The following is a 13,531-nucleotide window of genomic DNA, read 5'->3' on the forward strand; positions in this document are numbered from 1 at the left end:
TAAACTTTTTGAATGATGTGACTTGGTGAGTTTCATTTGTAGTGATTTCTTATTGTAAATGATGGCGATGTTTGGATTAAGTATTTTGGAAGATCCAGCGGGTGCACTCTCTTGCTTCTTCTAGTGGCGTTGCTGTTGTCCAGCAGGCCAACTGCTAGGTTGTTCTTGTGAAGGTGGAGCATATGCTGCCTTTGGCAATCTCATCACTGACCCATGGGATCTTAAGAACACTGTGGATAAAAGCGATGTCATGATAAATATTTGCATTGGAAACGATGCGCAGAGCCTTGTTTTGAAATATCTGAATCAACCTTAGGTTGCTTCGGCTGGCATAGCTGAATGCCGTAAGTCCAAATTGGTTTGATAATTGCCTTGTAGAGAGGGTGCTTGTTAACTTTTCTTTAAAAGGTCAGTTCTCCAAGTTAACCTCCTGTCAAGAGTCATGCCAAGGTATTTTGGTGTTGTCTCTTCTGGTATTACAGTTCCGCTTAGGTAGACAGGTGGGCAGTTCCCAGGTCTGAGATAGAAAGTGGTGGATGTGGACTTGTCGTTGCTGACCATGATGTTCCATCTCCTCTGCCATTCGTTGAGTGTGTCCAATTGGCCTTGCATGATTTGAGAAGACTCTTCAAGTGTCTCAGCAGTGGCGAGGAATCCCGTGTCATCGGCATATGTGGCGACTAGAAGGTTCGGGATCACAATAACAGGAACGTCTGCAGTATGAATGTTATATAGCAGGGAGCCCAGCACGCTGCCTTGAGGAACGCCCGCTCTAATGACCTTAATTGAAGAGATAGCTTCTCCACATTTAACCTGGAGCTGCCTGCCTTCCAAGTATGAGGCGAAGAATGCTTAGTGGGCCTGCGGTAGGTTGCTCCTGATTTTGAGTAGAAGCGCAGGATGCCAAACTCTGTCATTATTACGCTTTACGGCGCAGCAATATTTTTTATCTTTGAACGCCTCCAGGATGCGTTGCACAACTCTATGACATTGTGCCGGGGTTATGAGCATCATGAAAAGGTTCGGTCTGCTTAAGACTTTGTTTCGTCGATTTTCAATTTTAAATGTGTGATCTCTGGGTAGCTTTCCGAACTAAAAATATATTTCCAGTGATTTTGAACGAAAACTTAAAATGAATTATATAATTTCAGTTATCGCGCGTACAGCACAAAAAATTGAATTTGAAATTCGAACCGGTGCGCAGCCTTTTTTGTGATAGCTGAGATATGAGTATAACAAAACATAAATAAACCTTGCCAAAATGCTTGCTAATTTTAGAAGCCTTGGATAGATACCAACACACATACTTGATCATGATCTAATATGCAGCTCAAACTATATAAACTATTTTGTCAAAAAAAAGAGGGGAAACCGATATCCGATTCGACTCTACAAATAACAAGTCATTTGTTAAGATTGGAAACAATATTTCCAAATATTAACTTGAATCCTTCCAAGTGCATGCCTGACAGACATATTCCATGTCTCAATATAATTCAATTCTGTGTAAAATTTCACAACATATACAAATACAGTGGTATATGCTTAACTCGAAGTAGTAGAAAAACATTTCAACAGAATCTACTCAAGCTTGTTTATGAGATTAAACAAAAAAATAATTTATCGCTTAGGAACCCAGTGAAATATTAGTAAATACAAGAAATATTCAAGGTAATATCTTATAAACAAAGAATATAGCAAGCAGCGCAGCTCTAGGCGGTATCGTTATCTATTCCACTTTTGTTTCTTTTTTTAATACCAATTAAAAATTATAAACAACTATTTAACATAGTTTTATGCAGAATGCACAAACGCATACAAAATCGATGGAGTAAAATGTGTAAAATGTTCTTCTTATAAAAAAACAAGCCGTTTTATTTGTTTTTGTTTGCAAATCAGTTGTCAGTTTGCATTCTTATCTAGTGCGTTTATTTCTTAGACTTGATCTTCTTAAGGTAGAATTCCAATTCCTTGCCTTCCAGAATGTAGCCATCGGAGCGACCGCACTGGCCGGGGCGGGATGAAATGCAAGCTGTTTGGATAAATAGAATACGAAATACATTAAAATACTGCAGATAATATTACAAATCAAATAATAAATTAAGAGATCTCAGAGTAACTATGACAAGCGTGATTCACGCCCAACTGGCTTGCATCTCACTTAAAACAAGATTAATGCAATAAATTAGTTGGATCGCTAGGGTTTTTACATCATTGAAGGGCACTCAAAGTTAGCTGTCTATCCAGAATACGTACCCAAGATGCGACCAGAGGTGAACTGATCCTCCACAGCCTGCTCCACTTTGCCGTACTTTTGACGCTCGAGGTACTTCTTCATGACCTTGTCACTGCGCTTCTTGGTCAACACATCATTCTCATCCTCCTTCTGCACGTGCTTAGGATTACGCTTGCGACCCAGTGGCAGCACATAGTGTGATTCGTACCATTGACGGAATGGCGTCGCATCGATGACCACAATGCTGTTCTTCACCAGCGTCTTGGTACGCACCAGTTCATTGTTTGACGCATTGTAGACAACATCGGCGATACGCGTTTTGCGTGCAACACCCTCTGAAGCCCAGGCGAAGTTGCCTGTCTCCAGTCGCAGGGCGCGCAATTTGGTGTTGCCACCACGGGTGCGCACCTTGTGCACGCGGGCACCGCCAAGCTGCAAATATTTATAAACAGAGTTGCCAGATATTAGCAAAAGTTGCCAAATAGAAAATTAACTTTATTTTTTTTTTTAATTTGCAATCAGTAGTCCGAACATAATGCTTTTTGATCATCAAAGATTGTTGCCCTCGAACAAGTCGAGTGCGTTTGCAGTTGACACGCGTTAACATCATTTTATGATAATTTTGTGTGTAAAAACTATGGCGACGGGCGCGCGTATGTATGTATGAAACTCACCTTGGTGTTGGCAGCGGGACGACCCAACTCGAACTTGCGCTTCTTGCGGAGCGACTTGCGCTTGCCACCAGTGGCGCGACGCTTGTGTGCACTATCACGGCTAATACCTTGAATTATGCAAAAGGATATGCACCCAAATTAAAAATTCCGAATTCATAGCAAACACAGTTGAAATATCAAGAAAACCTCAACACGCGGTGCTGCCTGCTGCACAAACTTTAAATTCACAAATGTTAGCTAAAAATCATTTTCATTCTATGCTACACAGGTGCACTGTTAGCTGGCACGTATTCTGCGCACATTGATGTTGTTTTTATGCATTTCACAGTCGATTTTCTTGATATTTTAACACAATTTGCACTAGCCGACGACTCACCCATGTTCGAGTAAAAAGCGAGAAAGAAAGGAAAAGACACGCACAACCTCGTGTCAAAAAATTTTTAGGTTATCGACTGACAGCGATGGGCAGCACTTTTTGCAGAGTTGCCTTTTGGACTAATAACTGTCCCCTTTACGTAATCGATACAATATTAATTTATGCATTCACTAGTTTTTTTAATACGAACCAGCGACAGCACACTTTAACATTCGTTCGATATTTGGAAATAATCGATAAGTCGCTGAACTTCTGACATCCCTACTGTACATGAACTAGAAAAATATAACCCAAGCCAACTCGGAGCAACATAATTGTGTTGATTGTGCGCGTATGAGAAATAATCAAAATAACAAACATCAAATGTAATCATGGTTGGCCGAAATGCCAAAGCGCTGTCACATTTTCACCGGCTAACCGAATATATTGTGCAATGTAAGCACTGCGACAAGACCCTCTCATCCAAACACACTTCTTCCAATTTGACGCGCCACTTAATCAGGAATCACAAGCAGTTGGCGCGCGCAATATTTGCCGGTGACGAGGGTAAAATGCTAGCGGAGCTAAGGGAGGAATTGAACGCACCAGATCCGGAACCAGATGTACACATGGAGGCCAATTTGGGAGAGCGGGAAACAAAAACGGCGGTGCGCACCATCATTGACAATCAACACCAGGTGCGCCAGGAGCAACATCATCATGCCGAACGCAATAAAGTGATTGGCAAAAATAATAAGCTGTGGGCGCACTTTGTGCGCATTTCCGAGTTCATGGCCAAATGCAAGCACTGCAGCAAAACATTATCCTCGAAACACTCGTCGTCCAATCTGATGCGGCACATCATCCGGCGCCATCATAATTTATCCAAAAACCTCAGCTACTCGCAACACAGCCTGATATCACCCAAAAAGGAGATAATGCAAGCCGAGGACCGTAGGCAGTTGGATCCATTGGAAAAGGTCGACTTCGACGATGTGGATAGCATCATTGAGAAGGTCACGGATCACATGGAGGATGAGGTAGGCATAGGCAAAACATATGCTCGAATACGCTGCGAATGCAAATGTTGATATTAGTTTACTTCGGTTTCACTCCAGGGGCCTTTCTACGAATACGTTGTGGACAATTCGGACGTGATGGTATCCCGACATTGTGATGAGGAACCATCGAATATGACTCATTCGATGGATCACCAAAACGACACAAATTCACTGGGCGAGACAACGACCCAACTTGACGAGAAGCTAAAAGCGGAAACAATATATTACAATGAAATGGCCGAGCTGGCCAGAGCCAAGCGGCGATTAATTGATCTGCAGACCAAGAAGCTTTTACTTGACATGAATGTGGTTGAAAGCAACTAAAAAGCATGCACACACAATTATTTTGTTATTTATGATTAAACAATAATGATAGTAGATGGCGGTCTATGTAACAACTTGAATTACAATTACATTACACTTAACGATTAAAAGAAAGATGCTAAAGTTTGCATATGTAGAGAAGGAGAAGGCTCTGGTTGAGGCATTAGCTATCTGGATACCGCTGCTCTTGTCCGGCCTTAAGCTTCTCAATTTCCAATCGCTCTTTACGCACCTGTTGCGCCACGAGAAACTTTTGCATACGATAGAAACCGGCCTTTTCACTGAAATACATTGCCTGCTGACGTAACAGATCCTCCTTCAGCTCACGCATTAGCGGTGTATCCTCAGCCTGTATGGTTGTGGTCACTAGCTGGGCATCGGTGCTGTCATTGCTATAATCCGAAACCACATTTTCGCCGGACTGCGCAAACAATGCATCTGCATGAAAACTATTTTCAATTAAATGTTCGCCAACCTCGTCAACGTGGTGCACATCTTCCTCGATTTCGATAAGGTCATCATAAAGTGCATCCTCAGCAAGAGCGCTTGTTAGTTCCGCTTGCTCGCTAACATCTCCCGCCCTAACAGCAGCGGCTGCCGCATTACTATCTTCAGCAACAACTTCGGTATAGATGGCGGCAAACTCCTCTTCCTCATCGTCGTCGTAGTCCTAAGCAAAAAACGGATTGGTAAATTATAAGTATATGATAGAAGCTGAGAACATAAAAAGTGGGTTCTAACATACTTCAGTCGATTCTCCGCGCATGGCAGCGCTGTGAATCTTAATCATATGCTTGCTTATGATCTCCTCTAGGTTCTCATTATGCTCAAAGTGCTCGTCACACATCTGACACTTCCAGACATTGGGATCGCTGGTGGTTTCGCAGAAGGTGAAAAATGAATTGTCATCCGATTGATGTCCTTCCACTTTGATCAATCCAATCGGCTCTTGTCCGTTCCACGCAATGTTGTGCATACGATGCAGATGCCGCTGCAGATTGCTAGTGCCTTGATATGATAAGTTCTTGAGGCAAACTCGACAGCGCACGGTATCATCCGAAATGCGTGTGATGTATCTCCAAACCAGGCTGCCGCTGAGGCTGGTTCTGCGGCAGGTGCGCAACATGGGATTCTCGTTCGTACTGGATGTGGCCGCCTCCTGTATCTTATCGGCCGCTTCGATCTTCACTGGCGTCGTTTCATCCATTATGTCATGCCGGCGTTGCAAGTGCGTTATAACATTGGCCGTGCCATGGAATCGCATACGTCGATTACATAATTTGCAGAGCACCGTGTTTTTGGTCAATTTTTCACAGTAATTCCACACATAGCTCGAACCCCTGCGCTCCTTTTTGACCGACTGTTCCATGGCCCAACGCACATTGCGAGGCATATGCTTGGCCTATAAACCATACCGTTTTTTAGGAAAAGAATCTTTTTGTCATGCTAGTCAATGCTTACCACCTCCTCTAGTTTTTCGGCATGCATGCGTCTCAAATGTTTTGTTATGTTAGAGGTGTTGCCACCACCGAAATACAGCACTTTTTTGCATATATGACATAGGGCGCGCTTATCATCCAGCTTGGTGCAAAAGTTCCAAACGAAACTGCGATTGGGTCGACCCTTTTTGACGGCATCCTCCTGATGCTGCTTTCCAATAGAACGTAATTAAATATATGGACAAGATCATTAAGGGGTTTATCACCTCCGTAATGGCGTGCGCAGTTTGTAAATGTCGGCTTAGAATGGGTGTCCGGTTGCCAAAGGTTTCGCTGCACACCTTACATCTAAATACGTCCGAATGGTCAGGCACTGGACTAAAGAAACCCCAGACGTAGCTCTGACGCTTGTAACTTGGTAAGAGGGGTATTATGTTTTGGTTCTCCATTGGATCGATTTCGTTGTCACCTATTGAATCGCTTTCATCGGACATATCGCCTCGCTTACAATATGTACATAAATTATCTCAAATAATATAAATTGCAATTTATACTTTACTATTCCCTCGTTAACAACCAAGCAAAACTAAGAGTTGAATTGGCTTGTTTTTAATAGCTAATCGATAGCTAGTGCGATAACTGATTCACTGCTGAACTATTTCAGGGAACTAGTAAGGGCGCCTAATCAGCGACGGTGGCTTCAATTGAACTTGGATCCGGAGCTGGATTCACACACTTTGAAATGCATTAAATTATGCACAAAACGAAATACATTTTAATGCAGAGTTGCAACAAATTATCATTTCTTTTTGAATGAAAGCTTATGATATGTGTGAGCCAAGCGACTGAAGAATTAGATTTTGAACATTCCCTAAATATTTTAATTCAGAGATAATAGCTCCGAGTGCCGCATATACAAGATTAAAGCCTATTGTTTCACCTAGCCAATCGTGAAATTTGGTCCCGATCGTCGGGACCCCTTTTTTAAGAAGTTTGGAAAAGAGTGCAACCGACCTAAAAAATCAACCTTGTTCTTGAGCTCTAATATATTATCTCAAGGACAATTGCCCTTAATGCACGCTTTAGAATTTTGTACACACATGTTTTTAGAAGGTATAGGCATAATTTTAATCAAATGGTAGGTACTGTTTTTGAGAAAATTATTTAATTGAAAACCAACCTCTTATAGTTAATTCATAAGGTCTATCGAACTGCTAGTTCCTACGCGAACTGAACTACTGTTTGGATTCAGTGCTGAACAATTAAATACCCGTATAAAATAGATTCTCTCAAAGATCATTGAAAATGTTTTTGAAGCCGATCGGATGGTAAACAAAAGTCTTTCATACAACCGTTTTTCGCTAATTAACCACTGTTGTGGGTGGAATTTCCCAATCGCTTAAACACGCATTCATTATGTTCTAATGTAGAGCTTTGAAAATAAGTTGGAAGACAAAACTAAAAACTTTTCCCAACAAAATCTTTGAATCGCATTTCTACCGAGAAAGCTTGGATTTTGCAAAAAGTGTGAAACACGTCTCAAATGATTTTTGGTATAGATCCTTGGAAATAAATTTGAACAGGAAACGTCACCCACCAAATCTTTGACCCCCATTTCCACCAAGGAGGAATGCATTTTTGAAAAGTGTGAAATAGCCCCCAAAAGAATTTGAGCAAAGATTTTTCAAAATGGGTTTGAGGGCGATCGGATGGTAAACAAAAAAATTGAATACAAAGTTTTGTCGCGATTTATCCACACATGCGGGTGGAATTTCCTGAAACCCCGTCTTAACCTGCACCTTCATCACATGAGTTAACCACAGTAAAAATTAAAGCTTCCTAGCTCTTACGGTTTGGGCTGTGCGTTGATCCCCAATCAGGCAGTCAAATCAGGACAAACAGTTTTATATATAGAGATTTATAATCCTGCGACGTATACTCATAAGAGCTTGCTTGTTGAGCTTGCTGCATCCATTGTTGCTGCGGCTGCATCCATAGCTGCTGCGGCTGCATCCATTGCTGCTGCGGCTGTGGCATCTGCGCCGGCTGACGTCGCTTCTGCGGCTGTGGCATTTCCGCCGGTTGTCACACCTTTAATGTTACCACCTTATCCTTTAGGAGCTGAAAATGCTCCCCCATTTTTTACTTGTGCCTGCTGAGCCCTCAATAAGCTTTGCTGATTACGAATTTTGGGATGGTGCTGCTTAATTATGCGAATGCTCTTCTTTTTTAATGGATGTTGAGGCATTTTGATAAAGTGGTCAAAGTGATCTTTGCTGTTTACACATTTCCATGGATCAGTTCGAAGCCCAATTTCAAATATTGCCACTCTTTTTGTTAAAAACCGTTTCCAAAAAAAAGAATTCCACCATTTTGTTGTAAGAAAATATTAAATAAATATTGCCAGCAAGTAATAGAAAAATGTAATTTTTTCGAAAGCTGTACCGTTTATTTTACTTTACACGGCTTACTTTGACTGGCTACTTCTCATATAATTTGATTTCATAATACATATAATTCCAATTGATTTGTTCCCGCCCAATACTGTATTAAATTGTTAAACACTGAATCCAAACAGTGGTTCAGTTCGAGTAGGAACTAGCAGTTCGATAGACCTTATGAATAAACGATTTGAGGTCGGTTTACAATTAAATAATTTTCCAAAAACAGTACCTACCATTTGCTTAAAATTATGCCTATACCTTCTAAAAACATGTGTGTACAAAATTCTATAGCGTGCATTGAGTGCCATTGTCCCTGAGATAAATATTAGAGCTCAAGAACAAGGTTGATATTTTCCGGTCATTTTATATGGGGCTGGCAACGAGGCTGTTGCACTCTTTTCCCAATATCTTAAAAAAGCTACCGACGATTGGGACCTACTTTTTAAGATTGGCTATGTAAAACTATGGGTTTTTCTCGTGAGTATGCGGTATTAGGAGTCATTATCCCTGAATGACGTTATTTAATGAATGGTGAAAAACTAATATTTCAACCCCTTGGGTGCCCATATCATAAGCTGAAATTCAAAATGAATGTAGACAGTTAATAATTTACAATTCGCCATTAAAATTAACTTGGTGTTGTGCTTAAAAGAATAAATAAGTACATTTAATACATGTTCCAAAAATCAACGCAAGGCTCCCGTCCCTAATTTGGCGCACATCACTAACTTAACGCACGTACCAAGTATGGAAAACCTATCGATAGATGAACAAAAAGTGTCGATATGGGCTAAGAGGAAAGCTAAATCCAAAGTAAACGTTTTTTAATTTCACCCAAATAGCCGCTTTTTGGTCGCGAAAGCAAAATGGAAGTAGATCAGCTGACGTTGGCCGATGTGGTGTTCGTTATAGAAAACAGTGCTATCAATGGAGCCTACCTGAACGAGCTGAAAACAAACTACGTTCTTCCCACCCTGGAGCACTTTACACAAGGCTCCATTGATGAACGCGAATTCCTAATTGCCGAACGATATGCAACGCTCTATGGCATTGTCACATACCGCACCGCCTCGAATCTTCTGGAGCCCGTTTGCACCACTTATGGCCCCTTTGTTCAGCCACAAAAAGTAATCGAGACAATTGAGCGCCTGCCCTTGGTCGGTGGTGGCATGGAGTCGCATGCACACATGGCCGAGGGTTTTGCTGCTGCCCATGGATGCTTCGATGAGATCAACGAGCAGCGCCACATACTGGAACAGGCGAATCTGCAGCGCCATTGCATACTGATATGCAACAGTCCGCCGTATCAGATGTCCGTAAACGAATCCTGGAAATACAAGGGCAAATCCTGCGAGCAGCTGGCGGCACTATTCAATGAACGCAAAATTAATTTATCCATAATTGCGCCACGCAAAATGCCGGTGCTTTTCAAGCTCTTCATGAAGGCCGACGGCGATCAGCCAATAACGACCAAAAACTATGCCAAGAACATTCGCCATTTGGTGCTTCTTAAGGGCTACAGCCTGAAGGAGCGTGCGCCCAGTCCCAACAGCATGGCCGTGGCGGGCACAACGGCTGCACAGCATCAAATGGGGGCACCTCAACAACAAGTAGCATCCGTGCAGGCAATGAACAATAATCAAAATAGCCAGCAGTCGTCTCAGGTTCAAAACATGCCCATGGACACGACGCCAGTGCAGCAGCAGCCAGGTGGTGCACCACAGCAGCAGCAGGTCATGAACATGAACTCTATACAACAGCAACAACAGGCACAGCAGTCTGGCGCTGGTACGCAAACAGGCCTCATGAATGCACAACAACAACAGCAACTGCTGCAACAGCAACAACAACAGCAGCAGCAACAACAACAACAACAATTTGTGCCCAATCAAATGCAGAATGCAAACTTTCAGCAAAATGTTGTGCCCGGCCAGAATCGCTGGATGTATCCAAATCAGCCCGGCCAGCGTCCGGCCTTCATGCAAACAGCTGGCAACAATATGCCGCTGCAACAAAACCAGAATCCCAATTCAGCGCTGATTTCACGGATAAATGCGCCTCCCAATCAAACGGTAAACACGCTACAGCAACAATTGCAGCAGCAGCAGCAGCAACAAAGATTGCAAATGTTAAATCAGCAGCATTTCAATCAGCTGCAGCAGCAGCTTGCACAACAACAACAACAGCAGCAGCAGCATCCACAGCAACAGGTGAATGCCAATGCCAATGCCAATATGTTGCCTAATGTCTCCAGTGCTGCTAATGTGCCCGCGCTGCAGCAACAGGCTCCACCACAGCAGCAGCAGCAGGCACAGCAACAACAACTACAGCAGCAGCAGCAACAACAACAGCAGCAACAACAACAGCAGCAACAACAACAACAGCAGCAACAACAGCAGCAGCAGCAACAGCCACAGGAGCAATCATCGCTGCGGGAAAAGATCTGGACCGGGGTGCTCGAATGGTCGGAGAAGATTAAAAACGATCAGCAAAAAATACCTCATTCACTGCAGTGCACGGTCTGCACCAATATCAAGGATGGCGAGCCCGAAATCAAGGCTGACAATTGGCCGCCCAAGCTATTGATGCAGCTAATGCCTAAACATCTGGTGGGCAACATTGGCGGCCAGTTTCTCAAAGATTCCAAAATGGTCGTGTTTCGTCCAACGCCGGGCGAAGCGCTCGATTCGCTGGCTAAAATGATGACATCTGGCTTTGCAGGATGCGTGCACTTCTCGGCGCTGCATAATGCACCTGCCTGCGATATTAAGGTACTCATCCTTTTATATACGGCCGATCGCAATGCCTTTCTTGGTTTCATACCCAACAATCAGTCCATGTTTGTGGAACGTTTGCGCAAGGTGATACAACAGAAGCAGTCGCACGGCAACATGCAACAGCAGCAGCAGCAAATGCCGCCACAGCAACAAATGCAGCAAATATTGCAGCAGCAGCAACAGGGCAAGTCGCCAATGGAAATTCAACAACAGCAGCAACAAATGCAGCAGGATAATTCGCAGCAACAGCAGCCGCATTATAATCAATATGCGCAGCTCAACATGCAAATGGGCGGCGCTCCCGGCGGCAATGGATCCGGCGGCATACCGATGCAGCCGCAAATGCAAATGAATATGATGCAGCAGCAGCAGCAACAACAGCAGCAGCGCATGCCACTGGGCGTGCCCGTTGCGAATCCCAATCTGCAACAGCAGCTGCAGCAGCAACAGCAACAGGTGCCGCAGCAGCAACAGCAGCGCATGGTGCGTCCAATGCTGGGAAACAACAATCCCGGTCTGCGGCAGCTGCTACAGCATCAAACGCCTGGCAATCAGTTTCGTCCGCAAATGGGCGGACAGCCGAATCAGATGGGCGCCGGCGGTCCCATGGTGGGCAATCGCAATTTTGATGATGGCGGCTATGAGTTTATGTAAAATTTTAATGTGTTCTAGTAGTATACATTTATATATATATATATATATATATAGATTCACGTTCAGTATCAGTATCAATGTACCCCAGACTTGTTTGTAAATTGTCAAGTTTCTCTCTCTAGCAACATTTTATAATCATTTAGGCCCACAATCGATACATATGTGTATTTAATATAAAGGATTTTATTTTAGTGCATTAAAATACAACTGTATTGAATGTTTCTAATCAAAAATTTAAGATTCTAAATGGATGTGGCGTACTCTGCGGGAAAGTTGAATACATGTTTTCCGGTTGATTGCACCGATGGCAGCAGGCCGGCATTAGGTATAATGTTCCATGACAAAGATAGCGTTATATTTTTGTTATCCTTCAGACCGTTGCCATCATCCCAGAAGTAATATTTGGTGTTCATATTTTTAAAATCCAAAACTGCATTATCGCCACGCAAAATAATTTTGTCCCAGAGCACAACCTGATTCAGCTGATTCGATGTAGTTCTATATTCTGCCGTTAGATATAGAAACAATTGTTTGACATTCCAGTTAAAAATGTTCGTTAGATTTGTCTCCAAATCAAATGTCACGAATCCGAGGTCGTGCTTCTCTCTTGATGCACCGTAATCGGGAACATTTTTCACTAATACCCGTACGGTATTTATTTTAGCATCGGTTCTATAATCCAGAAACACTGTAGATATAAAGCAGCAGAAAGTAAGGCATGCCAATACGCTTAAGGAATAGGCAACAGTGGCATTTCCTCTGGTTAAAACAGTATGCATTTTTAAAGTTTACAAAATAGAAGCAAGTGGACACGTAGTTTGCGTATGGAAAAATATGTATGAACGTATTAGAGATGTACAACTATCGCCGGCACGAGCAATTTACAATCGATGTAACGATTATAATAAATTATGTTTTAAAAAATGGTTCCTTAATGCATTTCTTAAAATTATTATTTAATTGTTAAGCCATAGCAAAGTCAAACAGCCAATAACAATCTTATGGTTTTAAGCTCATTCACATTAGTTCACTTGTTCTTCGATAACTTTGATGCATTTGTGACATATTTGTGGTATTTACCAGGTAATTAAGGACAGTATGCTGTTGACATAAAATACTGCACACATATTGTTAACTATGTGATAAGAATTGTGGCAACTAACTTTATGATACCTAATAAAAAATAAAATAAAATGTTTTGTATATAAAATATTAAGATTCTGTTCATAAATTACTCTTGCTTGCTTTCTAATTATGACTTAAATAATGCTATCCAAATTTATGTTTGTATCTATTATGTTACTACTGTTCTTTTGAGAAAATTAACCGTATATATTGAATTTATAACTATAAAATTTCGCAATCAAATATTATATACAATATTATATTATTCCAATTGTAACATGGCGAGTTGCCATATCAGAATGCAAAAAATTGTATGTTAATTAATGCGATATAAATTATATATAAGTGGAAAGTACATTTGTATGGTATTATTATTTTTCCTGAAAATTGCTGCGTAAATTGTTTCCCAAAACCTTACGTATCGTAACAATATTTACGTCGT

The 13,531-nt window shown here is 41.9% G+C and overlaps 5 protein-coding genes and 1 non-coding gene across 8 annotated transcripts; 2 read left to right on the forward strand and 4 right to left on the reverse strand.

Moving 5' to 3' along the window:
• Nucleotides 1-1,848: 1,848 nt before the first annotated feature.
• Nucleotides 1,849-3,337, reverse strand: RpS8 (ribosomal protein S8). Its single transcript, XM_064680054.1, has 4 exons — nt 3,287-3,337; nt 2,911-3,017; nt 2,257-2,668; nt 1,849-2,032 (listed from the first exon to the last, which is right to left on the reverse strand). Exons 1-4 carry the CDS (start codon nt 3,288-3,290, stop codon nt 1,929-1,931), a joined length of 627 nt encoding a protein of 208 aa, XP_064536124.1. The 5' UTR covers nt 3,291-3,337; the 3' UTR covers nt 1,849-1,928.
• Nucleotides 2,109-2,155, reverse strand: LOC135427152 (small nucleolar RNA R442). Its single transcript, XR_010435996.1, has one exon. It is a non-coding gene; the product is annotated as a small nucleolar RNA R442 (small nucleolar RNA).
• A 179-nt stretch (nt 3,338-3,516) lies between the features above and the next one.
• Nucleotides 3,517-4,704, forward strand: LOC135426751 (uncharacterized). 2 transcript variants are annotated; one of them, XM_064680031.1, is made up of 2 exons: nt 3,517-4,305; nt 4,363-4,704. In XM_064680031.1, exons 1-2 carry the CDS (start codon nt 3,658-3,660, stop codon nt 4,648-4,650), a joined length of 936 nt encoding a protein of 311 aa, XP_064536101.1. In that variant the 5' UTR covers nt 3,517-3,657; the 3' UTR covers nt 4,651-4,704. The 2 variants fall into 2 exon arrangements, with proteins under 2 accessions (XP_064536101.1, XP_064536111.1); XM_064680041.1 differs by having other exon boundaries at nt 3,521-4,305; nt 4,384-4,704.
• LOC135426721 (uncharacterized) lies at nt 4,663-6,884 on the reverse strand. Of its 2 annotated transcripts, XM_064679993.1 has the most exons (5): nt 6,356-6,884; nt 6,112-6,297; nt 5,396-6,052; nt 5,126-5,320; nt 4,663-5,071 (listed from the first exon to the last, which is right to left on the reverse strand). In XM_064679993.1, the coding sequence occupies exons 1-5, from the start codon at nt 6,581-6,583 to the stop codon at nt 4,814-4,816; spliced, it is 1,524 nt and encodes a 507-aa protein (XP_064536063.1). In that variant the 5' UTR covers nt 6,584-6,884; the 3' UTR covers nt 4,663-4,813. The 2 variants fall into 2 exon arrangements, with proteins under 2 accessions (XP_064536063.1, XP_064536054.1); XM_064679984.1 differs by having other exon boundaries at nt 4,663-5,320; nt 6,356-6,883.
• A 2,395-nt stretch (nt 6,885-9,279) lies between these two features.
• On the forward strand, nt 9,280-12,783 carry LOC135426344 (mediator of RNA polymerase II transcription subunit 25). The gene has a single exon (XM_064679409.1). The coding sequence runs from the start codon at nt 9,400-9,402 to the stop codon at nt 11,962-11,964; it is 2,565 nt and encodes an 854-aa protein (XP_064535479.1). The 5' UTR covers nt 9,280-9,399; the 3' UTR covers nt 11,965-12,783.
• Nucleotides 12,132-12,743, reverse strand: Spase22-23 (Signal peptidase complex subunit Spase22-23). The gene has a single exon (XM_064679421.1). It carries the CDS (start codon nt 12,741-12,743, stop codon nt 12,207-12,209), a length of 537 nt encoding a protein of 178 aa, XP_064535491.1. The 3' UTR covers nt 12,132-12,206.
• Nucleotides 12,784-13,531: the final 748 nt, after the last annotated feature.

This window comes from Drosophila montana, unplaced genomic scaffold, assembly GCF_035044405.1.
Source record: "Drosophila montana isolate Dmon_TW-CO22-7 unplaced genomic scaffold, ASM3504440v1 contig_1264_1, whole genome shotgun sequence".
Lineage (NCBI taxonomy): Eukaryota > Metazoa > Arthropoda > Insecta > Diptera > Drosophilidae > Drosophila > Drosophila montana.